At 35.8% G+C, this 27,464-nt stretch overlaps 3 protein-coding genes across 3 annotated transcripts in view; all 3 read right to left on the reverse strand.

Moving 5' to 3' along the window:
- LOC105329348 (tubulin alpha-1A chain) overlaps nucleotides 1–518 on the reverse strand; it is a 2,574-nt gene extending 2,056 nt beyond the window's left edge. The window contains exons 1-2 of the mRNA XM_034453253.2: nucleotides 358–518; nucleotides 1–24 (exon numbers count right to left, since the gene is read on the reverse strand). The exon at nucleotides 1–24 is cut by the window's left edge and continues 199 nt beyond it. Of these exons, the coding sequence (XP_034309144.1) occupies nucleotides 1–24; nucleotides 358–360 (27 nt within the window). The 5' untranslated portion in view covers nucleotides 361–518. The remainder of the gene's footprint in view (nucleotides 25–357) is intronic.
- Nucleotides 519–8,189: 7,671 nt separating this feature from the next.
- Nucleotides 8,190–11,956, reverse strand: LOC109618881 (tubulin alpha-1A chain). Its single transcript, XM_034453254.2, has 3 exons — nucleotides 11,796–11,956; nucleotides 11,134–11,356; nucleotides 8,190–9,510 (listed from the first exon to the last, which is right to left on the reverse strand). Exons 1-3 carry the CDS (start codon nucleotides 11,796–11,798, stop codon nucleotides 8,381–8,383), a joined length of 1,356 nt encoding a protein of 451 aa, XP_034309145.1. The 5' UTR covers nucleotides 11,799–11,956; the 3' UTR covers nucleotides 8,190–8,380.
- Nucleotides 11,957–18,903: 6,947 nt separating this feature from the next.
- LOC105329346 (tubulin alpha-1A chain) lies at nucleotides 18,904–26,711 on the reverse strand. Its single transcript, XM_066073547.1, has 3 exons — nucleotides 26,653–26,711; nucleotides 23,127–23,349; nucleotides 18,904–20,117 (listed from the first exon to the last, which is right to left on the reverse strand). The coding sequence occupies exons 1-3, from the start codon at nucleotides 26,659–26,661 to the stop codon at nucleotides 18,919–18,921; spliced, it is 1,431 nt and encodes a 476-aa protein (XP_065929619.1). The 5' UTR covers nucleotides 26,662–26,711; the 3' UTR covers nucleotides 18,904–18,918.
- Between the last annotated feature and the right edge of the window lie 753 nt (nucleotides 26,712–27,464).

The raw sequence follows: 27,464 nt of genomic DNA on the forward strand, positions 1-27,464 counted from the left end.
GACGTGGATGGAGATACATTCCCTCTGGAAACCAGAAAATAACACAATGTAAACTTTGTAATGTCGGTGATACTAACTACAGGACTCAATGGCTCATAAAGTCAAATTTAATACGATTTCGTTATGCCACTCAAAATGAAAAAAAAATAATAATTTAAAATTCCGTTTTTTGATTCCAGTTAACAGTTTCATGTATAGATAAATGAAATAATTAGTTTCTCCTAGATTTATCAGGATGAACATGGTTTATAGACTTTAAAATTTGAAAATAATCATTACCACATTTTATCATGTTTCAAGCCACGACGCCAAAAAAATCATTACCGAAATCGACAAATGATAGATTTTGTTACTTACCATGATTGTAGTTTTTTCTTGGGTTTACACAAAATGTGAAAAAAGGTTGAACCGTCAAGGTATATTGCCCTCACGTGTAGCTGTAAAGTGCTCTGTGAGAAACAGGTAATGGCGTCCGACCGGCAATTTGGCTTTATATACCCATCGCCCTAGAAACAGTAGGCCAACGACGCACAACGATTGGATGATTCAAATGTCTCGGAACTCTAACGGCTACGTACATTTCCCTATGCAAATAAAAATAACTCTAGAGAAGTCCCAAAATGATCAATCGGTAACCTTCAATGTTTTTTCATTGAGTGTAAAGATAACCCTTGAGGGTGTACGAACAGTTTTGACAACGACCGTTTATTGATTAGCGACGGCCATGTGTAATTTTAAAGTTCCAAGCGACTGAATTCCTTTTGTCTGTAAGATTAAAAGTTTAAAGGACAGGTAGAGAATTTGTTGTTGCCTGCGCCTGGTAACCCAGTCAATCCCGCCAATACCTCGGGGGTTCTCGACGGGTTTATACAACGTGTTGAAGCGTAAATACATGGGAACATAATTAATTAATTCATTTACCCCGCTGCGAGGGTGACAGGGCAGGATTATTGGGGAAATGAATCAAACAGATTATACTTGTATTTACCAATATCTATAATTCATACTTAGGCATGCATGGCTGCTAAATCTGCAAAAGAATTTTAAAAGGTGGACATTTTATCCGTTTGAACACGTTAATTCCAGATTTTGATAAAGCGAAAAGAGTCAAGTCAGTTAATTTATACCGATCGGATTTATAATTCATATTATTGAAAATAAGCTTCATTAAAAAGATAAGACATGCATTAAATGCATCAGAAGGTTTGTCATTTTTCTTATGTTAATTATATGATAATTATTGCAACATTTCTGGATATATATACGTGTCAAAAATGCATGTAAAATCTGTTTATTTATATTTTTGACTAGTAATCATATATATATTTACTGAGCCACTTCCGCGGCTTTATAACCATGAAAACCAGTTATTGTATAGTAATTATGTAGACTCGGTATATTGCTAGGATCGATTTCTTTTTTCCCCCGGTTGCAATTGAAAACTAGGCGATGTAATTTAAGCAAATGTTTATGATAAAATCTCTCTCTCTCTCTCTCTCTCTCTCTCTCTCTCTCTCTCTCTCTCTCTCTCTCTCTCTCTCTCTCATTGCTATGATGTTATTACAAGCAAAAGCAAACACATTTTATATACATTGTAATATGCAGACCAAATCTCGAAATGACTCAGAAATATTGATTCACGGGCATATGTACACTACTGTCTATGTATTGATTAGTGGACCCCCCCCCCCCCCCCCCACAAACATGTTCTGTGAATATGAACTGGTTAATGTTTACTTTCTCCCTTCCTTCTCTCTCTCTCTCTCTCTCTCTCTCTCTCTCTCTCTCTCTCTCTCTCTCTCTCTCTCTTGTATACATTAACCCCCCCCCCACACACACCTTCACTTTTGGTTAGATTAAGTAATGTAGAAACGATATTTTTCTTCAGATACAGATGTACAAAGGATTTCGTGCATGGGAATCATGTTCAAAAATAACTTTCATGACCACACAATGATTCTTTCAATAGATTAAACCCATGTTACAATATTCTAGCCTCTAGAATACAAAAATTGACGATTCACATAGATGTATTAATAAATATAAATGTAAAAAATTATAATGGTTGTTATTTTTTTCTGCATATGTTCCACAATGTTTTCTGTATAACAGATTAATTTATTTCCAAAGAGCATGAAATCCACAATGATCCATGTCTATGGTACATGTACAGTATGTGTTATATAGAAATCTCATTTTCTTTCATCGAATGACCAAAGAATGTATCTCTGCATGTAAGAGAGATCGCAATCGAAAAGGTAAACGCGATCGATTTATTTCAAACACGTCCACCTATATGGTCTTTTTAGTACGTACCCACTGTGTACAGTGTACATGTCTGATCGTGTTACTGTTGACTTCTGAAGTACAGGTACTATGTATATGTAGCAGTATTTCCGCAGTATTATAGTAATTATGTGTATATAGTTAGTGGAAGTTAAATAAAAATGGATCGAGAATTTTCATGACTTTAGTTTGAAGGAGACATACTTTGTTAATACCAATTTTATGCGCGGATCTACATGTAAAGGGGAAGGAGGGGGGGGGGGGGGGGGGGGTCACGCCCCAAATCCCTGGAAAACTCCATCTTCACTAGCCATGGTTTTACGATACACTCTACTATTGTTGTACAGGAGGGTCAGAGATTTGGCAAGCGAAGATGACGAGAAAACTCAAAAATTGTTAAAACATAGTCTAATTACCGAACATTAGTCTTGACCCCTCCCCACCACGGCAAATAAAATTATCCCTTGGTAATTTCTTCCTATATCCACGCATAAATAAAAATTTAGGACCAAAAAGCAGCACTCTATGCAAAGACATAAGTTCTAGATTATGCACTCCATTTCCGACATTACAAAGTTTAAATAATGGAGACTAAGGGATATTGATGAACAATGAATTTTTCGGCCATTTGTAATTATCTGGGTTGTACATGTGGTTTGTAACAATGATGCCATTTTTTGAAACTTTTCTTAAAGGATTGATTAATTACATTTTCTTTATGAAACAAACAGACACCCCTCTTTAATATTGAAGATAAAAGTAAAACGAAAGAAATATATATATCTGTTTTCCCTCAGACTGAAATGTCACACTTTCATCGAATTAAACATGGCACATGACTATCTCTATATGTCCGTCTGGTGAGAATGAAAATTCGCCAACAAGACCGACGCCTCGCCTAGTTATCTTGACATTTCATAATATCTATATAACAGAAACCTAGTTCTTGAAGTTCTTAAAATATCTAGAATAATTACATTCAAGTAGAATACTTTTCTTTTGAATTGACGTAACGTTATGTTTGGAGAAAAATAAAATGGCAGCGTCAAGATTTACTCAAACCTCCATTATAATTCAATTTTTTATATGTAAATTTAATAAAATTAGTTGCTGCGAGAAACAGTGGGGGACCAGCCACCCTGCCCCCCCCCCCCCCCCGATGCTACGTGCCTGATTAAATTGGAAGGCAACTTTGACAAGATCTATCCACCCGATATATTTTCGTAGTTAGTCAGTATTAAACCTAACAAGCATTCTGAGAGTATTGCATAAGAAATACACGTCCCCTACCGGTCTGTATTATTCTATGAAAGCTTCGAAGCACACATCTATTTCAAAACTAGTATAAACGAGATAGAGATAAAAGAACAGAGGAAATTTAAACTACATAGTTGATATAGAAATAAAAAAACAGGGATATAATAATACTCTTTATTTTATCTCCTGTAATTTCGCCAAGTCCATTAAGTATTTGCTGGTAGAAATTTTTAAAAACAATGCTCTGTAATTCAGAATGTCATTTCTTACCGTCTTCTGTACCCCAAATCAAGAGACCAACCCGATAACGAACCCGATTGTAATAATACATGTAATACAAAAAACCGTCTCCATTAAACTTAGAACACAATGCTTGACACTATTTTACAGAACTTATTTGTTTGTTAGAAACAATAAAAGGAATGGTACAAGTAATGCATGATATTATTACTGACCATAAGCGTCGGAACCGGGGGGGCTTAACCCCCCCCCCCCCACTTTTTTTAAATAAAGTTAGACCTAACCATTAGGGACATAGCATCATAGAGGGTTCAGCCCCCCACTTTTTCTCGCAGCAAAGATAATTGTTCCTAAAGTTAAACCTTTAAAGATTGAGACGTTGGAGTCATAGGTATACTAGCGTAATACTCTTTATTTTATCTCCTGTAATTTCGCCAAGTCCATTAAGTATTTGCTGGTAGAAATTTTTGAAAACAACGCTCTGTAATTCAGAATGTCATTTCTTACCGTCTTCTGTACCCCAAATCAAGAGACCAACCCGATAACGAACCCGATTATAATAATACATGTAATACAAAAAACCGTCTCCATTAAACTTAGAACACAATGCTTGACACTATTTTACAGAACTTATTTGTTTGTTAGAAACAATAAAAGGAATGGTACAAGTAATGCATGATATTATTACTGACCATAAGCGTCGGAACCAAGGGGGGGGGGGCTTAACCATTAGGGACATAGCATCATAGAGGGTTCAGCCCCCCACTTTTTCTCGCAGCAAAGATAATTGTTCCTAAAGTTAAACCTTTAAAGATTGAGAAGTTGGAGTCATAGGTATACTAGCGTAGCCCCCCCCCCCCCCGCTGGAATGAGGATTTCCATGATTTTGGGAATTATTTTTTTTTTCTCAATATTTCTGAGGATTAGTCTAGCCTCCCCCCCCACACTTTCAATTTGCTTCCGACGCCAGTGCTGACTACATTCGTTTATTCAATACACACCGAACCCAATAACGAACCCGTACATAAAAACAAATGGAATATAAAAAATTAATTTTCTCGAAAATATGTCAACCAGACGCTACAAAAGTGTAAACTTGATCTGTAGTTTCATACCTCAAACGCATAAAGAAAAAAGTGTGGAAAACTGAAGTGGGGCAGACAGACGGACGGACGGACGGACGGACAGAAGGACGGACAGACGGACGCAGAGGAAAGCTATATATAAACCGGTAGGGACTAATAAGTCAGTTAAAGTATTGGATTGTTGGTTACTGATCACTGACATATATACATGTATCCTCTCCCCATTTCAACGTTCTCATATTATAGTACGTAAATTAATTTGATTAGCATTGCTGTGTTTGGGAGTCGATAACATTATAACCAAGCAGACAAATCTCAAATACATTCCAGAAAAGATCAATGGATCAAGCTGACAGATTTTCAGGGTAAGTTTTGATGAAGTCGCTGATCAAATAGAGCGACGAGTTAACATAACTTGGTAAAAAAAATTTTTAAAAAAGGTTACTTAAAAAAAAATCATGAAAATCCTAATCGGGGGTGGGGGATTGGCGGTAGCTTAGTATACCTATAACTTCATTTTCACTGTTCACTTCCTTTTTTTCACTTTGATTTTTTCATAAGGTCCTAAAAAAGTTCATGATAATTCATTATTTTGTATTTCAATTAAAAAAAAAATCTTTCCTACGACAAAAGGTGGAGGAGTCACCCCACCCCATCCCCGATGCTACGTTCCTGGTAAGTAAGGAGAAAAAGTGGCACTTTATATGCGGCGTAGACATTTATTCTTAGTTCTACATGTATATTATGCTCCATTCCAGACAATACAAATACTCAGTTAAAGAGACCACCTGATAAATATTCATGTATACTCCAATTTTCTCCCATATATGATAAATTCCAAGTTCAGTCATGGTTCGCTACGCGATGATAAATTTTTAGATAATATTTTATAAAATTAGCCTAGCGATTATAGTACACACGCGTTTACTTCCTGAAAAAAATCTCTCTCTCATAGTAGGGAACGAAAGAATATCATAGCACTGTCTCTCTACAAATCTCTCACCAATCCCTGCATGTGAAATACCCTCGGCCATATTTTACCTGGAAAATCTTAGCAAACAACGAGCCACCACTGCATTTTCCCTATCGTTGGAGATTCATGAAATTTAGTAAAAGGTTAAAAGCGAGACAACTCTTACAAAGATGTACAAAATTTAATGTTACTTGCCCATCGCTCTTGCGAAACATTCCTTCAATTCTCAGTGAAATGCATCCATATCGAAGAAAGTGACGTACATGTTTTATAAGCCTAAGTATATACTATACTGGGAGAGGGCGGTTTTTGAACTTGTGCCCAATCTCTGTTGTAATTTTTGTACAATAAAAATACGTTCAAATCAAATCATAAGCCTAAGTGTAAGTATGTAATGTGTATTGTATGATATCTTAAAAGCATCGTACTCAAAAAGTGAAATGAACATTACTCCTTCAATATATAAAATAAAATATATATTTTCACCTCTGATGCACTGACTGGTGCCTGAGCCAAGGGCTTGTCGAAGACCAGATAACAAGTTTTTAAGTGTTGGAAAATGGAAAAGTCGCCTGGGGCCGGGCTAGATCTGGGGAGTATGGTGGGTGTGGTAAGACGGTAGCCTTCAAGCCAGTCAAAAATGTCTTTCTCCATCTCCGAAACTGTCTTATATTAGATACCTTATCAGACCCACAAGCTTCCCCCAATTCAGTAAAATTCTGCATTGTCGAATGACCGAGATTGCGCAAACTTTAAATATAAAAGCTCTCATTTCTTCAATGTTTCCCAACCATTTTCACAACAATGGTCAACGATTGGCTCTATTGATTGAACTGACTTTACAATATAAGTTTAAAGCTGCGTGGAGCTGAAGGCTCACCGTTTTAAAGGTACTGAATAGAGCTATTCAAAAGTATCATCAAAGCGTTATCGTTCCTGCAATACTGTACTACAATACACGTTACCCATCGAACAACCTTCGTTTGTCAACGGATATTTCTTTACCAACCGTCCTTTTATGTTATTTATTCATAAATTCGCCATAGTTTTAACGGGATATAAGGCAATATGTTTGTAAAGAGAGGAACGCGAGGTCCGCGAACTTGTTTCCAATCGTTTTGGTTTATACAGCTATTAGATATGTTAAAACAAAACATGTGTCAGCACACTTTAATACAATCATACTTTCTGGTCGCAACTTTACTTTCTTTTTTTAAATTCTAAAAACCAAAAATATCTCAGCTTTTGTTTACAGTTAATCAAAAACATTTTTAATATAACAATTAAAAAGAAAATTTGGTAAAAATATTTTCAAAAAATTAGTTAAATAAGAAAGATAACAAGTACTAGTACAGTCATGTTAGTGGGGTTTTTTTTTTGACCCCGTGTTATTTTCGCCCGTCTAAAAAGGTTTCGCCATCTTGAATTCGCCCTCACAAAGAACGAAATAGATACTCTTTTTAATGAACACATGCTGTTATTTAAAAAATGTTTAAAATTCGCTTAGTCTGAAAGGGGCATTGTCACGATTTTGGTCAAATTCTATTTTTATTATTTACATTGCTGCAAGAATGCATTTCAAATGATCAAATGAAATTTGAGAGCCAGTCGTAGAATAATAGGCAAGATACATGGCTCACAATTCTTTGTCATGTAAACAAGGCGAGATAGTGTCCTGTTTTGTTTACATAGGTTCAAAATACCAATAAAAATCTTTTACAAGCTGATTTGTATATCTTCTTATTCATTCTAAGCATAAATAAACAGTTCGTAACGTTTAACACATTCAATTTAAATCTAAATTTTGAATTTTTACTTTAAGATTCAAAATGTAAACAAACGGGTTCAATGTTAACATAACTACTTAAAGAAATTGTAAGCTCTGTAACTCGCTTATAACTCAACGAATGACGCTCAAATTTTGGTTGCCTATTAAAAATGCCCTACCGAAGCATTGTAAAAATTAAAATCGATAAAATAATTTTTGACAAAAATTGTTATCGTGCCTCTTTAAATTCGCTCACTGACAAAGGGAGCGAAATGGGCGAAATTAATACGGGGCAAATATTTCTTTGTATGTGGTATATTTTATTGCAAACCCTTCTATACAGGCTTATCCATTCTTTAAAAGACAGACTTGAATAAAATATTACTTTTTGAGTGTTGTATGATATAGTTTTGTCAAATATCATTTATCATATCGACGTTTATTTTTGTTTATTTTAACGTCTTTGGTAGTTGCACTACATATTTTTTTAAAATTATAAATTGCGGGTAATGTTAATTTTCTTAAAAGAAATAAAATATAAGAAAACACGAGATTGAATATTCAACAAGAAAGGCAGTAATAAAATTTTGTTAGAGTTTAATGTCATTGATGATATTCAGTATGCAAAACAATAAAATATCACAGATAATTTCAATGGCACATTCTGTTCTTCCCAAGTTTTGTTCCGAATCGTTATCAAAGTTCTTCGAATTTGATGGACAGTCCGTGTTGTTTTCCGATTGGTCAATTTTGAGAAGTGGGCGTGGCTGTTTAATATTCCTCGCCTTCCTCCTCTCCCTCACCCTCGACGGAGTCGACGCCGACCTCTTCGTAGTCCTTCTCAAGGGCAGCCAGATCTTCACGGGCCTCAGAGAACTCTCCCTCTTCCATACCCTCGCCGACGTACCAATGGACGAAAGCACGCTTGGCGTACATCAAGTCGAACTTGTGGTCAAGACGGGCCCAGGCCTCAGCGATGGCGGTGGTGTTGCTTAACATGCACACGGCACGCTGGACCTTGGCGAGGTCACCACCTGGCACAACGGTGGGTGGCTGGTAGTTGATTCCGACCTTGAATCCGGTGGGACACCAGTCGACGAACTGGATGGTCCTCTTGGTCTTGATGGTGGCGATGGCAGCGTTGACGTCCTTGGGGACAACGTCTCCTCTGTACAACATGCAGCAGGCCATGTACTTGCCGTGACGTGGGTCACATTTCACCATCTGGTTGGCTGGCTCGAAGCAAGCGTTGGTGATCTCGGCAACGGAGAGCTGCTCGTGGTAGGCCTTCTCGGCGGAGATGACGGGGGCGTATGTGGCCAGAGGGAAATGGATACGTGGGTAGGGCACCAAGTTGGTCTGGAACTCAGTCAGATCGACGTTCAGGGCACCGTCGAATCGGAGGGAGGCAGTGATGGAGGAAACGATCTGGGCAATCAGACGGTTCAGGTTGGTGTAGGTGGGTCTCTCGATGTCCAAGTTACGGCGGCAGACGTCATAGATAGCCTCGTTGTCAACCATGAAGGCGCAGTCGGAGTGCTCCAGGGTGGTGTGGGTGGTCAGAATGGAGTTGTAGGGCTCAACAACGGCGGTGGAGATCTGGGGGGCTGGGTAGACTGCGAACTCCAGCTTGGATTTCTTTCCGTAGTCCACGCTCAAACGCTCCATGAGCAGGGAGGTGAATCCGGATCCGGTGCCACCACCGAAGCTGTGGAAGATGAGGAATCCCTGGAGACCGGTACACTGGTCAGCGAGCTTCCTGATCCTGTCCAGAACGAGGTCGACAATTTCCTTGCCAATGGTGTAGTGACCACGGGCGTAGTTGTTGGCGGCATCTTCCTTGCCGGTGATCAGCTGCTCGGGGTGGAACAGTTGACGGTAGGTTCCGGTGCGGACCTCATCTGGAGAAACAGAAAGCAAATGTTTAGTAATCGCGGATTTTCCTGTTGGTTGAAAATCTATTTTTTAAAGAAATGTGTAAACGCTAAGTTGGTGCGGGAATTCGCGTTTTTTTTTTTTTGTTTTTTTTTAATGAATTTGAATACTTATATGTATCAAAATTATAAGGTTCGATTCTATTAAATAGGAATTCTTTTAAAATTGGGTTTGTGAGCTTTAAATTCCTGGTATCTCTAATTTATCTAAGGAATTTTTATTGGCTATCAAAATGGCCAGAAGCCAATGGCCGTGGATATCGTTGTGAAGTTGATCCATAAAATTTTATGTTCATTGAAGTGCAATTAACAAATTTTATTGATAGGATCTATAGCCTTAGATTTATATGTCTCTTAAAATGTGATTTTTATTCAATCCAAAGCAAGGTCGCTGCACTTTACGCAAAAATAGGGTATTGCTGTGGATAGTACTTTGTGTCTTTGTCATATAACAAGGCTCGCCGCGGCGCGGTCGTTATAGCGAGACGCGCGCGAAAGTAGATCTGCTTCAACACGTTTTAATTAAGTTGGAATGCTTCACCAAAATATTGTTTGAGGAATCTTTAAAGTGTCATTTCCGCAACATGATATGGTTGTTCAAAGAAGGATATATGCTCCTTATTGTTATAAACGATGTTTTTGTTGTATTTTTTAAGAGAAAGTGGAAAATCTGTTTTGAGTGCAAGTTCTAGTACATGTATATAACAACACTGTTGAGTTAAAAATTTGGTCTAGGTAAATGCACAATATTACTTTCTTATATATGATGTCCAATAATGTCAATAAAACGTTTTAATTTTTATAGTTAAAACTGGATCACTGAACCATATCTGATCCAAATTAAACTGATACCGACTCGAATGATAGAAAAATGTTAATATATATTATAATAACAATTTTATTCGAGAAATATAACGATGGTTGTAATATGGCATGTACATTAACTGAACATTAATTCAATTGATTTCTTGGCTACAAATCGGAAAAATTGTTGATTTTTTGGGGGCAATTTGGATCGGGATCAGTAAAATTTCGAAAATTAGCTGTATTTTAAAAATTTTGTATAATCAATTTCTTGAAAAAAATATCACATAAAACATTTTCTTTATAAGCAAAGACTCTTTTAAGGATTTTACCCTTAAATTTGAAATTTATAAACAACAGATTTTTTTCATTCAATAATTTTTTATCAAAAAATAAAAAGTCTTCTTAACATAATTACTGGACAAGATTTAGAGATATTAATGTCATGTATTTATTCACACCAAATTCTAAATTTTACCGTGTCCTATTTGCAACCAAAAAAACCAGATTTTTTACTTTCTAATTAAAAATACCAAAAAAATTAGTATGAAATGATTTAGTCAGAGCAAATATCGTTCTTCGAACAACGAAATCATGTCTCAGATATGATACTTAAACAATCCATAAAAATAAAACTTTGGAGTAGCAATTCAATGAAGCCTGCACACACATAACACACCTGGCGCGAAACTAGGTCAATGTGTTCTAACAGGCCACGAGGCATTTAAAAGGGTAAAAAAAAAAAGGAAGGGGGGTCTCCCCCCAGAAAAAAAATGATTAACGTACCGACAACAGTTGGCTCCAAGTCAACGAAGACGGCTCTTGGCACGTGCTTGCCGGCGCCAGTCTCGCTGAAGAAGGTGTTGAAAGAGTCATCACCACCCCCAATGGTCTTGTCACTGGGCATCTGACCATCGGGCTGGATTCCGTGCTCCAGGCAGTACAACTCCCAGCAGGCGTTTCCGATCTGGACTCCGGCCTGTCCGACGTGGATGGAGATACATTCCCTCTGGAAACCAGAAAATAACACAATGTTAAATTTTTGTAATGGCGGTGTTATTGTGTTACCATAACTACAGGGCTCGATAGCTCATACCGCCCAAATTTGAAAAAAATAATATAAAAGCAAGGACATTTTTAATTCACGAAGTATTCACTAACAATTCTTTATTTTAAAAGGTCCGATGAATCTCTCTCACTCTACCGCCCAATGTCAAATTCAAAAAAAAAAAATTATTTTCAAATTGTCAGTTGTTTTAATGCCAGTTTAGAATTTCGTGTATAAATAAATGAAATAATTAGTTTTCTTTAGATTTTTTCAGAATAAAAATGATTTATAGCCTTTGAATTTAAAAATAATCGTTACCACATTTGATCTTGTTTCAAGCCACGACGCACAAACACCAAAACCGACAATAAATCAATTATATAAAAGAAAATTTACTTACCATGATTGTATGTTTTTCTTGGTTTTACACAAAATGTGAAAAAAGATTAAACCGTCTAAGTATTATTGCCCTCACGTGAAGCTGCAAGGTGCTCTGTGAGAAACATGTAATGGCGTCCTACCGGCCTCATGGCTTTATATACCCCCTCGCCAGGTTTTTTAAATTTTCTTTCAAACTATGCAATGCGTATTTAAAGGGCTCGTAATCATCTATTTAAAGGTTATACAGTTACTGATAAACATACAGGTAACCATCACAAGTATATTCATGTTTATACACGTTCTTCGATTAGCTTTAGACCAATCCCTCTCTCTCTCTACCCCCCCCCCCCCCCCCCCCCCCCCCAGCATAAGCCATTCTGTTGAAATCTAACAGAATAGCATTGTTTGATTTTTTCGAGTGAAACAAATGAATACAGAGCCCCTCTAGACAAAAAGAAGAAAAAAGGGTACGGGTGATGTTCTACATACATGAACAACACGAAACAAATTCGACGTAAACCTCAATGGCGGCAAATATCACGTGATCGGAATAATGAATCACAGGGGCATCGTATCCGCTCTACAATCTATGTTGACACATATAATATAAATAATACACTAGGGAAGAATCGAAAGTAGGACACGATTTGTAAACAATGTCAAAAAACAACTTACTTGACAAAAGTTACGCAATCCTCCCACACAATGTTGTCAAAAAACACGTTCACATTGAAATATTCCTAATAAACTCGGTAAAAAGCGTTTTTATCCCATTACAACCGCTGTCTGCTGCAGACATTCAATCTCTTCGCCCAAGAAAAGATAACTCTGTACTTTCGCCATCCGAAAACTCTCGGGACTCTCTATATGTTCAGTAATGATACATTGTAAAATTCCGCGAAACATCAATAACAAAACAAAGAAATAAATTTTATACATCTGCAGACAGATCTGAACTTGCAGCGGGGGTAGGGGCGAATTTTGAACGATGGACAATCTTATTTTAAAATAAATAAGTAGAATTCAGTTTAAAATGTCAAAATATATGTATAAACATATATATGCATATATATGTGTATTATTTATATACGATGCCCCTGTGGCTGTACCAAGGTCTAGCACGTAATTGTATAGTTACTCATGATCACATGGATTCGTTCTATGATACATGTAAATGCATTATAGTATCTAGATTATACAGAAACTGCGACTCACGTCTATGTAAATAAATCTAGTTATAAAAATTACTATAGCTGTCGTTATTTTCCCGCATATGTACCATTTAAAATGTTTTATGCATTACTTCAAAGATCATGAAATCCACGTTGATCCGTGACGTTGGTACAACGTATGTCTTATATAGAAATCTCAATTCTATTACTAATTCAATTCAATTCAATTACTATACCAATACCAATTCAATTACTAAAGTAGGCCGGGTTCTACTATATATGAGAGATCCCAATCAGAATGGTAAACACGATCGATTTATTTCACAGGTACACCGATGGTCTTTTATTCCGTATGTACACATACATACATGTCATGTCGTGTTTTCGGTTACCGGTAAATACCGGTTAGGGTATACCGGTATATACCGCTTACAGTGTTTTCGTTGTATTATTTATGTAAATGCTTAGTGACAGATGTAGGTGTATCCATCTATTGCTTGAGTTAGAAGAAGACTTACTGTATTAATACTAATTTCACAGTGAAATTACAGAAAATAAGTATCGACTCCCACTCCCGGCAAATACAATTAAATTTACCTTGGATAATTTTTGGATCCGTGCATGGTTTTAATACATTTTCAAAGTTAAAAATGTTTGGACCATAAAGCAACACTTTATGCGTAGACATAAGCTCTAGATTTTGCCCTATTTCTAACATTACACCCCCATAAAATTCTGCAAAAGGTCATAAGCGAGACAACCCTTACAGCCACGTATGCGTGTAACTGAAGTATTAAATGACGGAGTGACTTGCCCTTTGCTCTTGCGATGCATTCCTGCATTGTAAAAAATGAAGTGTGGGTTTAAACTGTGGCGGTGATAGTAAGAATTTCACTTAGATTTAGAGAATTTTATATGAGAGAGAGAGAGAGAGAGAGAGAGAGAGAGAGAGAGAGAGAGAGAGAGAGAGAGAGAGATTTTCCATGCCTGTAGTATGTCATCATATTTTGATGTTGAGCCAGAATACGTATAAAGTTTACATTGTTTAGATACTGTACAATATTCCAGCTTACATCTTACAAATAAACCTACAATACATGTACATGTATTGTTTGTGATCGAGCATGGAGAAGCGATGCATGGTAATTTGGCGTTGTATAAAAAATCATAACAAACTTCCCGATAGGTTTCTATGACGTAGCCTATAGTTCCTTTACCGTCTACACAAACCAAAAAAACAAAACTAAAACAAAGCTCATTAAAAAAAAAGTTAAAAAAAAAGGGGGGGGGGGTTCATCCTCCTAGAGACCCCCTTGTAAAACACACACCCCCCCCCTCCAAAAAAAAGACTTCAGCAACATTTATAAACATTATGATCCTGCCAATGGGCGGGTCAATGACATCAAATCTATAGTGGACCACTAACTACAGAGTCACTCTTGATGTTAAAGAACTGTTTGACCAAGGTACAAAAGCAATGTACGGTGTTATTGGGAAGTGCAGAACCCATAATCTAGCAATTGACTGTAAAATAGACATGTTCAATAAAATTATCAAACCAATATTATCATATGGATGCTAAGTTTGGGGTTTTCATAACACTAAGCTCCTTGAGAAATTACATTTAAAATTTTGTAAACATATATTGAACTTGAGAGCGTCAATACCAATCTTTATGGTATATGGGGAACTTGGAAGATACCGTTTAACAATTAATGGTAAAGTTAGAATGATTTCCTTCTGGAGTAATTTAATTAATTTCCAGAACTCAAAATTGTCAGCAAAACTTTTTAATGTATTAAATAATTTTAATAACCCATGATGCGGAGCCAATAAGAAAATCTTAAATCAATGTGAATTGACATTTTAACCCTATTTTATTTGACCAATTTAAGCAATCATGGTATAGCGAGGTACAAAATTCTCCAAAAGGTTTAAATCATAAGATTTTTAAAAAATCGATGGATTATTAAGAGTATTTATTGATTTTTCCACCAAAATTATTTAAGAAATATTGTAATTTTAGAACGGGTAATGCTAAATTACCTACTGAGATAGGTACATGTAGATGGTCTGATATTCCTAGAGAAAACAGAATTTGTAAACAAAATGCCTGCAATGAAATTAGGGATGAATTTCCCTACCTTTTCAATTGCACTGATGTACATATATTCAATTTAAGGGTCATATGTTTACCAAAATATTTCATAACAAATCCAAATGTTGTAAAATTTGAAACACTGTTTAATGTCAGAAACCTAAACCAACTTACCAATATTTGTAAACTATTAGATACTATATTTGAGAGAGTTAGCTCTCTTGGTTAAATTATATCTGTTATCCCTTCATCATGCCAATGATTCTCATCTATTATATATATATTGTAGTTTGTACATACTGTACATAAGTATTTTCTCTACACTGTAAATTCAGTTTTGAGAATAATGTTCATTGTCATTGTCATTGTCATTATCCTTCTGGAGAAAGCTTTAGTCGGTAGCCAGCTTGGGGTAGAGTTTCACCGATACACGATCAACCTACAAAGCATCCTTGTTCACGGCTTAATACTGGCCCCCTGTTCAAAGCTAAAGGAAGCCGACGTGGAAATTTAAAATCAAAGTTAACAATACATGTAAAATGCTTTCTTTGGTGATTCAGGTGCATGTGACATAGCAGAAAAAAATGCAGAACCCGCGTTAATTTTTTTTAAACAAATTAATATATTGAGTGTAAAAACTAAGTAGAATTTACTTAATTACTATTAATGTACATCAGTACCTAAGCTTAAAGAAACAGCCAACTCGTCTCCTCTGGTAATTTGAGTCTGACATCATCGTACAGTCCGTGATTTTTCTTAAGTCACTGATGGTCTCGACCAATAGATATACAGGGAATGTAGACTTCAGTCCTGTCAATTTCAATAGACCTATGAATTGCAATAATTTTCCGTAAGAAATAGAGGGAATCATACTCGGAAGATGTAAATACATACTTTAGTATGGTAGTTTGATCATTAGATGTATAAAACCAAACTAAGACTGCCTATAAACTAGGGCAGTAGATGTAAATTTAGGGGTCGGTGATTTCTATTTATTTAATGACAGGTGTAATGCGTTGTTTTCGTTGAATCGGTTGTATGCTTAGTCAGCTTAGACGTTGAAGGACCGATCAGAAGACGGAGACGATCGCATAATGATTTTACCGTTGAGTTTCGAGCAAAGCTTCCAGCTGATAGGTTGTATTTAGAAATGAATGTAATAATTTTTCTATTAATCGACGTATGAAAGAAAAAAATGACCGGAAAACTCAATATCAGTTTGCTACATTTCATTATTTACAAACTATCATTATTATATGCATTTTGTCTTTACATGTACATTGTTTTTGAGAACGTATGAGCAATTCATACTTTAATTTTGATTTTGATTCATTTTTTTTTTATCGCATACACAATAAATTTCGTAGCACTGAAATGTTGTGTTCTAGACACACTATCTGCAAGCCTAGGCAGAATAATAGTGGCAAAATTGCTATCAAAGAATAAGCCTCGTGATTGCTAAGGCCAGCATTTTTTTATTTTTAGGTTTACAAACAACAAAATGATAAAGTTCCGTAGGAGGAGGAAATAAAAAAAAAAAATCTCTTTTGACCTACAATTCTTTTATTTTTAGGTTTACGAACCACAAAATTGTAAAGTTTTGTAGGAGGAAAAAAAAACTTTTATGACATCATCTTTATTCTAATAATATAATGAATGACAACTTCATGATAGTGGTGTGTAACTGCATCAAGTGTAGCATGTAAAAAGTATGTCATCTGTGTATCATATCACTGAAATACATGTAGTACAAAAGAATATTAGACATACAGCTTTGATATTACATGTACATATAGCAATGTCAGGGGTGTGCAATTACAAAATTTGGCCACAAAGTTACTAGCCCAAGATTCAAAGTTACTAGTCAGACTATTGTCGGACATGTCAACATTTCATTTTTTTTTTAAAAAAACCTAAATTTTATGTACATAAAGTCAGAACGTTTTCTCCTTTATGATACTAGTATATAATTATTAATATACAAAATATTTATTACTTTCATGTTTTCTGCAGTTAAAAAATATTCAACTTCATTGATTTCTCACATTTTATTTACAAAATTGGTTTGGGTGTTTATATGTGAGAAAACTCAAACATAACATTGTGAATGTGAACAGACTCTATAAAATCACTGCAACTATATGTGTGCATGTATTTTATCCTGTTGAATTTCCATGTACAAAGTACAACTATGCAATTAATTATGTAATGGTAAATTTTAATTGAAAATAACAGAAAATGCACAAACAATAATATGATTTTTATTGAATTCACTAGGCAGGTCACTTTAAAATGTGTTCATGAGAATAGTTACTGCAGAAATTTATAATATCTCTAATACATCTCTCTCTCTCTCTCTCTCTTTCTCTCTCTCTCTCTCTCTCTCTGTGTAAAATAAATTTTTGAAAAGGCCAATGAATACATATGCCAATTCAACACAAAAAGAAATTAAGGGAATCATTTTACAGTGATGTACTTGAAAACAGCTGCACATGTAACTATCGAAGCCATGTTCAGTGAGGTGTGACTATCTCGTCTAGCCACTGGTCAACACTGTCGGTAAAACTTCAAAGTATGAAACTTACAGCAGAGTGTTTGTAGAAGCTTCTCCGAAGAATGTAGCACGAGAAAAAGATGCGTAAGAAAATTTTAGGCTATCATGACACAAAAAGAGCAGATTTTATGCCTCTGTGATAACAATGACGATACAATTTTCCTACTAGGAAAAATTTGCTGTCGGGGAGAAAAAAAAGATCTTTTTTGTAATTTTATTTTTGTTCTAAAAACTCAGAAAACCGAGCGGCGGGTTTGTAAACCTAAAAATAAAAAAATGCTGGCCTAACTAAAAAAAAAAAGAATTCAGAGGAAAAAAAACAGTTAAAAAATCTATGAAGATATTGCATATTGTCAAATCATTAAATTGGAAAAATGGGAAATTACACATCTACAAATTTAGTCTGGGGGAAGGGGGGGGGGATACAGCGTATGTATTAAGTATGCAAACATATACAAATAAAATAAACTCAAAATTTATGAACCATGCAGTGAAAAATGTCAGTTACAACAAGGTACACAAGAAAAATAATTTTTATTGTTTTCACATTTGATCAAACTTAACACGAATTACATTTTACTACATGTAACTGATCAATTTTTCTCTCTCTCTCTTTCTCTCTCTCTCTCTCTCTCTCTCTCTCTCTCTCTCTGTGTAAAAAGATGTTAGTGGATTATTGCCAAAATATTACATGTGGACAATGATGCAAGGTATGTGTAATTCTTGCAGCGCTCGCCCCAACGGTAGCACCGTAAAACATATTATACTATTAAGCTTTAATGTCTTAAAATTCTCAACCCGTTTCCCAACCATATTTACAACAGTAATCAAAGACCAACTCTATTGAAATGACTAAAGTTTAAAACTTTATGCAGTTTGATAGGTATTGAATATAACTATACAAGACTATCATCGTCCACGAAATCGTGCAAAGAGTTTATATATCGAACAACCCTCGTACTAGTATGTCGAAGAATCTTTTCCCTTACTGTCGTGACTTGTTGGTATACATAAATTCAACATATTTTCAATAAGAGTATGCAATCTGCCTGTAAATAGAGGAACTCGCAAGGTGCGAGAACTTGTTTCCAAATCGTTTTGGTTTACTAGTATTCAACCAAATATATTTAAAACAAAACATGTGTCTGCGCACTATAATTAAATACTTTTTTGTCTTATATTTGATTTCTAATTTTAAGACAACAAATTTCGGCTTTTGTTTATATTTCATAAATAGTATTAGTTTGACGATTTAAAAAGAAAGAAAGATTTGTTTTGGGGAGGAAGGGGGGGGGTTAAAGTTTTTGTTTGGAAAATATTACAATATATATTTGAGATATTTGAAATTTCCAGGAGGGGATAATTTAATGACTGTGTAATATTCCTCGCCTTCCTCCTCTCCCTCACCATCGGTGGAGTCGCCTACGACATTTTCGTAGTCCTTCTCAAGGACAGCCAGATCTTCACGGGCCTCGGAAAACTCTCCCTCTTCCATACCCTCTCCGACGTACCAGTGGACGAAAGCACGCTTGGCGTACATCAAGTCGAACTTGTGGTCAAGACGGGCCCAGGCCTCAGCGATGGCGGTGGTGTTGCTCAACATGCAAACGGCACGCTGGACCTTGCCGAGGTCACCACCTGGCACAACGGTGGGTGGCTTGTTATTGAATCCGACCTTGAATCCGGTGGGACACCAGTCGACGAACTGGATGGTCCTCTTGGTCTTGATGGTGGCGATGGCGGCGTTGACGTCCTTGGGGACAACGTCTCCTCTGTACAACATGCAGCAAGCCATGTACTTGTCGTGACGTGGGTCACATTTCACCATCTGGTTGGCTGGCTCGAAGCAAGCGTTGGTGATCTCGGCAACGGAGAGCTGCTCGTGGTAGGCCTTCTCGGTAGAGATGACGGGGGCGTATGAGGCCAGAAGGAAGCGGAGACGTGGGTACGGCACCAAGTTGGTCTGGAACTCATTCAGATCGACGTTGAGGTCACCGTTGAATCGGAGGGAGGCAGTGGTTGAGGAAACGATTTGGGCAATCAGACGGTTCAAGTTGGTGTAGGTTGGTCTCTCGATGTCCAAGTTACGGCGGCAGATATCGTAAATAGCCTCGTTGTCAACTATGAAGGCGCATTCGCAGTAATCTTTTAAGCTTAAGGCGGTGTGGGTGGTCAGAATGGAATTGTAGGGCTCAACAACAGCGGTGGAGATCTTGGGGGCTGGGTAGACGGAAAACTCCAGCGTGGATTGCACATCTTTAAAGTCCACGCTCAAACGCTCTTTGAGCAGGGAGGTGAATCCGGATCCGGTGCCACCACCGAAGCTGCGGAAGATGAGGAATCCCTGGAGACCGGTACACTGGTCAGCGAGCTTCCTGATCCTGTCCAGAACGAGGTCGACAATTTCCTTGCCAATGGTGTAGTGACCACGTGCGTAGTTGTTGGCGGCATCTTCCTTGCCGGTGATCAGCTGCTCGGAGTGGAACAGTTGACGGTAGGTACCGGTGCGGACCTCATCTGGAGAAACGTAAAGTAAATGTTTTAAGGACGTCGTTTACTCATGGTTTGAGTTCTCAAAATCCGGATTGTTAAAAAGTTCAATGTCATGAGTAAAATTTGTTCTAAACACTAAAAGTATTTATGAAATGAATTATTATTGACAAACCATTCGATATTTTTACTATATCATGGAATCAGGCTCAAAGAAAGTTGGGACTTTTAGCAAAACAGAGGAAATTCGGACTAAAATTTTTAGATTTTGTTTTTTACTTAAATATTTTTTGTAGTACTGTAATATTCAAAGTTAAGATTTTATTTGTTAGTGAACTTAATTTTGCATATTTTCTGTTGGTTTTATCTCACTTTTTCATTTAGATATTTGAGTGGCACACACTATAAAAATATTGAAAAATGCTTAAAAACAATAAAAGACACCATATCTCAAAATTTTGATCATTGACCTCATATAACTTTTATACCAGCACAGTAAGGTCAATATACTTAGTTTAAAGATATAAATGTTTTAGTATTATCATCATTCAATTTTTTGTTAAATTGAATCAATGAAAACTAATAGAGGAAATTCGGACTGGAATATAAAAAAAATGTGGATGAAAGCATAATGCTTTGTGTCTGTTCAGTGTCACTGCCATTCATAAACTGTATTTCATTTTTAAAAGAGTAAAGCAATTTGTATTATTTTTACAATTAAGAAAATTTCAATAATGGTATAAAATTTTTAGGGACTTTTCTTATATTTTCAAAAAATATTCAGTGGCCATTATCTCAAAAAGTAGGTCATTGACCTACTTTTTTGAAAGTGGAAAATAGCACTACAATGATAGGTCTTTAACACACAATAGATGGTTTTTCATTATCATCAGTGGATTTTTTTTTTATTCTGAGTAAACGTATACCTTAATTTAAATTCAATTTAAAAACAAGTTTAGCTTTTTATAAAGAGCTTACCGTCTCAATAATAAATAATAAGGCTGAATTTCATTCATAGCAATTTGTATTGCTTTTTCGTTTTCTCACTTCTCACAAATTAGAATCTACAGTATTTGAGGATCCTTGCATAGCAATATCACAAGTTGTAGCACTGTAGTTCTCGAGGAGATCTTGTTTTTTTCCCTATTTACTTCTATGTTAAACTTTTAACACCTCTTGGGGCCCCAATATTAGTCCGGGGGTCATTAATACTAGTAATATTTAAGAATCTTCAATATACACTATACATACATACATGGTCAAGCTTTTGTGCAAATATTAGCATTTCTAGTGCAGTGTTTTTTTAGAAGAAGATTTTTAAAGACACACACCGCATACTAACTGTTTCGCAATTATCTTCCTTTTTAAAAAGGTTAAACACTTTATTTTAAAAAATTCGAATTCCCTTCTCATAAAGATTGTGGCAACGCACTTTGAAAAAATTACGCAATTTGAATTTTTTTTTTCCAAAGTGCGTTAAATTTTGGACAAAATCAACGCACTTTGAAAAAAAATTTCAAAGTGCGTTATAAAGTTCATACAAATTTTTAGAATCGAGCAATTAACGCAATTTGAAAAAAAAATTGTATAAATTACAAATTCTGGAATTAATTTCCTAATTTATTGATAGTATGAATCTAATTTACCGTCTCTAAAAACGGGGATAGTGGTGGGGTAATTAAAACTAAAGTTCAATTACCACTACATCATTTGATTGATTACAGGAAGAAGGTCCTCTACCCCTCTTTTTTCCTTCCAAGACATATATGATATTCAGCAACTTGGAGTTTATGTATACAATCGGAAAAAAGAAATATGCTTTGTTGTAATTTTATTACAGTGATATTGAAAAGAAAAATGCTGGTCAGACAAATTCTCCAATGCTATGTTATAGAATCTATAAGTGTTTCAATATAGACCCTCTTTTCAAAATCTTAACAAATAAATCACTTCAATATAAAAATAAATTACATGTATATTTACAAACATCAAATTATTATAAACTTAAAAACAAGCATTAGATTTTGAGTTTTTTTTCTCGCACTGATCCTCTAAAAGATCATATTGTTTTTGATAACCGTTACAAACGTTCCTCTTTTCACATCATGTTTGTTTAATTATAAGTACATGCAATTGAAGACAGTTGAAATATGTTATACATTATCGCCATTACCAACAAATAAATTAAATAATTTTCGTTTCTGGCAGAGCATAATGTACCAGATAATTATTAAGTTTGCTGCATACACAAAAAAAGGAAAATACAGCTGCTAAGGGATGCAGTTTATGTCATATTTGGATAATAAAAGTCTCTCGAGTTGTTCTTTATGTAAATTGTCAAACTACGTAAGCTTATGAGAAAATGAAAAATAATAATCGAGAAACTGTGTATCAAGTTAGCTTGCAAATAATTCCTATTAAACTACACAACGTTAAAACAATTATTTATTGTATCTAAAATTATATATTATTTCGACTAAACCCGGATCAATTTTCTTTTCAAAGGGCGTAAAGCACTTTGGAAAAAAAATATTTTTTTTAAAGTGCGTTGACTTGGTCCCAAAATTAACGCACTTTGAATTTTTTTTTTAAAGTGCGTAATTTTTTCAAAGTGCGTTGTAACAAAGGATGCTTTGTACTAAGTTAGGCTTAATTTGGCCCAGTGGTTTTAGAGAAGTAAAAAATGTGAAAAGTTTACAGATGAACGGACAGACAGACGGACGGACGGACGAACGGACAGAGATGGACAACAGACAACGGGTGATCAGAAAAGCTCACTTGAACCTTCGATTCAGTTGTGGAAAAATTAACCCGTACCCGATCGAATTTAAACTGTTCCCGACTCAACAAAAAAAAATAATTGAGCTAATTTGTTCTTTAAAGAACAAAAGGATATTTTAACGATGCATGGAATAAAATGTTGGTGAAGCATTTAACCTTAATATGACATGATGTCTTTCGATAGGGTTAAAAAAATCGGGGGGGGGGGGGGGGGGGCAAATCAAACCAAGTAAAAACCCCAGAAGACTAACGTACCGACAACAGTTGGCTCCAAGTCAACGAAGACGGCTCTTGGCACGTGCTTGCCAGCGCCAGTCTCGCTGAAGAAGGTGTTGGCATAGTCATGACCACCTTCAATGGTCTTGTCACTGGTCATCTGACCATCGGGCTGGATTCCGTGCTCCATGCAGTACAACTCCCAGCAGGCGTTTCCGATCTGGACTCCGGCTTGTCCGACGTGGATGGAGATACATTCCCTCTTGAAACCAAATAATAATATTTAAAAAAACAACAACCAAAAACTAGAAACGAGCTCGTTAAGCAACTTCTGTAGCAACTGCGTCATACTTGTGACGTAATACTGGGTACAAAATTATCTGGCAGTGATACAATGTCAGAGGTATAGACCCTAAGTAAAAGAGACAAATGCTTTCATGATGATTTCTTTGTGACATACAATTGCTCTCGAGCCATATACATTAAAATTTAATTGATATATCACGATATGTTCTGTTATTATACTCTTGACATAGGCGTCGGAAGCGGGGGGGGCTAGGGGGGGGGGGGGGGCTTAGCCCCCCCCCCCCCCCCCCACTTTTTTTTGCAAATTTATATCTTACCATTAGAAACATAGCATGATAGAGGGTTCAGCCCCCCCCTCCCCCACTTTTTCTCGCAGGAAAGAGTGTTGTATCTAAATTTACCTTGAAAGATTGAGAAGTTGGATTCAGAAGCATACTACCCCCCCCCCCCCCCCCCCCACGGATTAGGAATTTCATGATTTTGGGGAAAAATTTGGGTAAGTAATTTCTTTTTTTTGTGAAGTATAGGTATACTACAGGAATAGGTATTTTAAGTTTCAGATTGGATGAAATTATCTATGGGCATAGGACTTTTAGCTTTTATGGCTAATTAGTCAATTTTTATCAATTTTTCAGAGGTTGTCTTGAATTATATATAGAAATGTATCGATTGTTTTGTTCGCTTAACTATCCCGTAAACTCAATAATGATGCATGCTCAGAAACTTAGTTTATCGTGTTCATCATATTGAATGTGTAAAGTTAACATATAGATACCATTTTATTTATTTTTAAAGCAGCATCACTTGATTGGATCTAAATCACAGTTGTTGTCTTTTCCCTATGTTACTATATCCTGAAAATTTTTACAGTGGGTTCTGGGGAATAATTTTGTTTTCCGTAGAGGGATACGAGGCCTTTTTTCGGTAATTTTAATCATTTTCATTTAATTAATCATTTTCAGAATGATCGGAATGCCGATATTACCTTTTTATGTAATCTCAAGTTCTCAATTACCCATTTACCGTGAATTTGAAATCTGCCAAATAGTTTCGATGTGTTTAAGACTACTAGACGCATAGAGCACTCGGACCAATGACCAACACAAAGTTTTACTATCTCTGTCGTCCGTGCGGTATATTTTTTTATGGAAATACTTGATATAAATACCTACAAAAGGTGTGACCTAAATTCTTCCCGTCTCCGAAGCGGAGAAAATCGACTCCTCTTTACGTTGGAATCGACTCCCCCATACTTTTGGTCGACCCCCCCCCCCCACCCCCGCGCGTTAGTTGTTGTATACGGTGGGCAAGCTTTTTGGAAAGCTATAACTTGTTTGGATGGGAAACGACTCCATAATTTTTTTTTGAAAAATTTCAACATCCGGAAAAGTTTATACTTTCGAGTAGTTTTTTCCGAGATCTGTCGGAGATCTGTCGGAGAGACCCGAGAAGATGCGATTGCTTTTAATGCAGTTAAAATTCAAAATACAAACCAGTCAGTCTCGGTGAGTATTCGCCCAACCTGTGTACCCGTAAGAAAGAAATGGCAATATTCAAAAATTTCGGATGGACGATTTGGGTCCCAGGTCGTCCATCCGATTTTTCAGACTAAGAGCTACAGACCAGCAGCTTGAGATTGTCAGACTCTGATTGATCATGTCAATTTATTTTGTTTCAAAGAGGCAGTTTTTCAAATCAACCCCACAAGAAATCGGAAACAATTTAAGGCTCTAATAAAATGTTGGATTAAGTTTCAAGATCCAACTCTTCATTACGTTGCATGGAAAAAGATTTACATCGCATTATGTTAGAATACAAAAAGATATGCACAATGGGCTTTGATTTACAGCTAACAAACATCCATAACGAGGGGTGTTGCTAAAACGCGGAACGGAAAACGGAACGGAAAACGGAAAAAAACACTGACGTTTTATGCTTAAATATTGTATAGATTGGACACAAATATGTACTTTTATTCATATTTTATGAATGATTATTATCAAAAGGTAGCTTACCTATTTGATATCATTCTTACGAATGTCTCAACTATATCATTGCATTCAAATTGCTTAATAAAGTACGAAACGGAATAATGAAATGTACGCACATTGTGATTAGATAAGCTATTAAAATAACTTTTTATTTATTTTCCATTTGTAATATTGTGGGAATAATAGTGAATGGCAGTTAGTTTAGCGTTTGGTTGTGTTTTTCATGACTTCGAACCTTGCTTCATTAATAGATATTGATATCAAAAACGTAACCGACGAACACCATTTACCACCATTGAAGAGGTTTTGCTGCAACATCTGTCTGCTAACCTTTTCGCCTCACCATTTTAAAGATCATTTAATCTAAAACAGAATCATTTTATTGGGCCATTAACGCTCTGGATGTCCTGCAAAGTCTCTTCTTTCTTCTGATATCGCCGTCCGTTGTCTACATCTTCTGTCGTTTATGATTACTTATTCCTAGGTATTTTAGGTATGAAAGTTTCTTTACGTTTACCTACGTGATTGCACAGTCCTGCAACTTAATCAGAATAGCGCGCTGGATATGTTGTTTAGTTTGATAAACTGGGACTAGTGGTCAAAGCGTGTAATGTTAATTGTGAGAAAATCATACATTTTCTAAAAATAATAAAATTGAATTTGGCAGATTTAAAAATATTAAAAATTTACGTTAAGTATATCATTTATAGCTTGTTTAACATATCTATCGTGTAAATAACATTACAAAATATTTTTCGTATTCCATTCCGTTCCGTTCCGCGTTTTAGCAACACTCAATAACGAGAGACTGAGAAAAACTAATTCAATCGCAATTTCTCGGGCCTTTCCAGCAAGCTCGGAAAAACGCTTCGAATGTATTAACATCACCGGATGTTAGAATTTTATACAAAATGGAGTCGCTTCCCATTAAAATAAATATCGGCTAGACAACATTGTAAGTCTTTTCTGTGGTATATTTTAGGGTGTATCATTGACTTTATTGAAATCTAACTCACATTTCAACAGATCTTATAATGTGTTGAATTTATATCAAGTTTTATAAAAAGGGGGGTTGTCATGGACGCCTAGGTAATACACTCGAGGTGTTTTTCTGAGCTTGCCGGAAAGGCCCGAGAAGTTGCGATTGCAACTAATTACTTCTCATTTTTTCTAAATCAAAAGAAAATCGAGAAAAAAAACGTTTTTTCTTTATATGCGTGAATGAAAACATTGATCAGCAAGGGGTTCTATACTGTGCCAGCACCTACCTGATACATTGTAACATCAATCAGTGGACTTTGTATTAATAACTTACTTCTTTCTTTATGAGTGTATTTTTATAGTATACAGTGTACTCTACTGATAATGTATTCGATTTTGTAAACAAAGGGAGTTATCGATACTATGATATCAATGTAAAACGACAGATACTCTCTCTCTCTCTCTCTCTCTCTCTCTCTCTCTCTCTCTCTCTCTCTCTCTCTCTCTCTCTCTCAATTCAAAATGATCAAACATATACGACAAGTTGACCTGACAAAACTAAATGAGCGTAAGTTTGGCGAATACATGCATGTGTATATGTTTCAGCATTAATTGGGAAAAACCAAATACCTTAAAATATTCTTATCACGATAAAATTAAAACCATAAATCTACAACGATGACAAAGATCGAAAAGGCAATATTGAAGGTGTAGGATAAATGTTTAATTGTTCTGGGGGTTCATTTTTTATTGCATTTATCGGGATCAATTTTGTTTGTTGTTGTTATACCGAGAGCTACATTGTATATGCAGTTAAGGCAACTATAATACATGCTTCCAATAAAATAATTTTGTTTAGGTGTGAAAATTTCTAGAAAAGCTATAATAATTTCATGCACTTGTTTAAAAAATAACACCCCTATACTTCGTCTGTACATTTGCTATTTGTAGAACAAGCAGAACCAGTATCAGCCCCGCCTTGCCCTAGCATTGTCATAGCATTGCTTTGCATGTACACAATTGCAAAAACTTTTAAAAATTCAACACTTAAACTGTTTGTTTAAATGGCTATTCACACGTACACATTATATGCATAGTG

This window comes from Magallana gigas, chromosome 10 (assembly GCF_963853765.1).
Source record: "Magallana gigas chromosome 10, xbMagGiga1.1, whole genome shotgun sequence".
Classification (NCBI taxonomy): domain Eukaryota; kingdom Metazoa; phylum Mollusca; class Bivalvia; order Ostreida; family Ostreidae; genus Magallana; species Magallana gigas.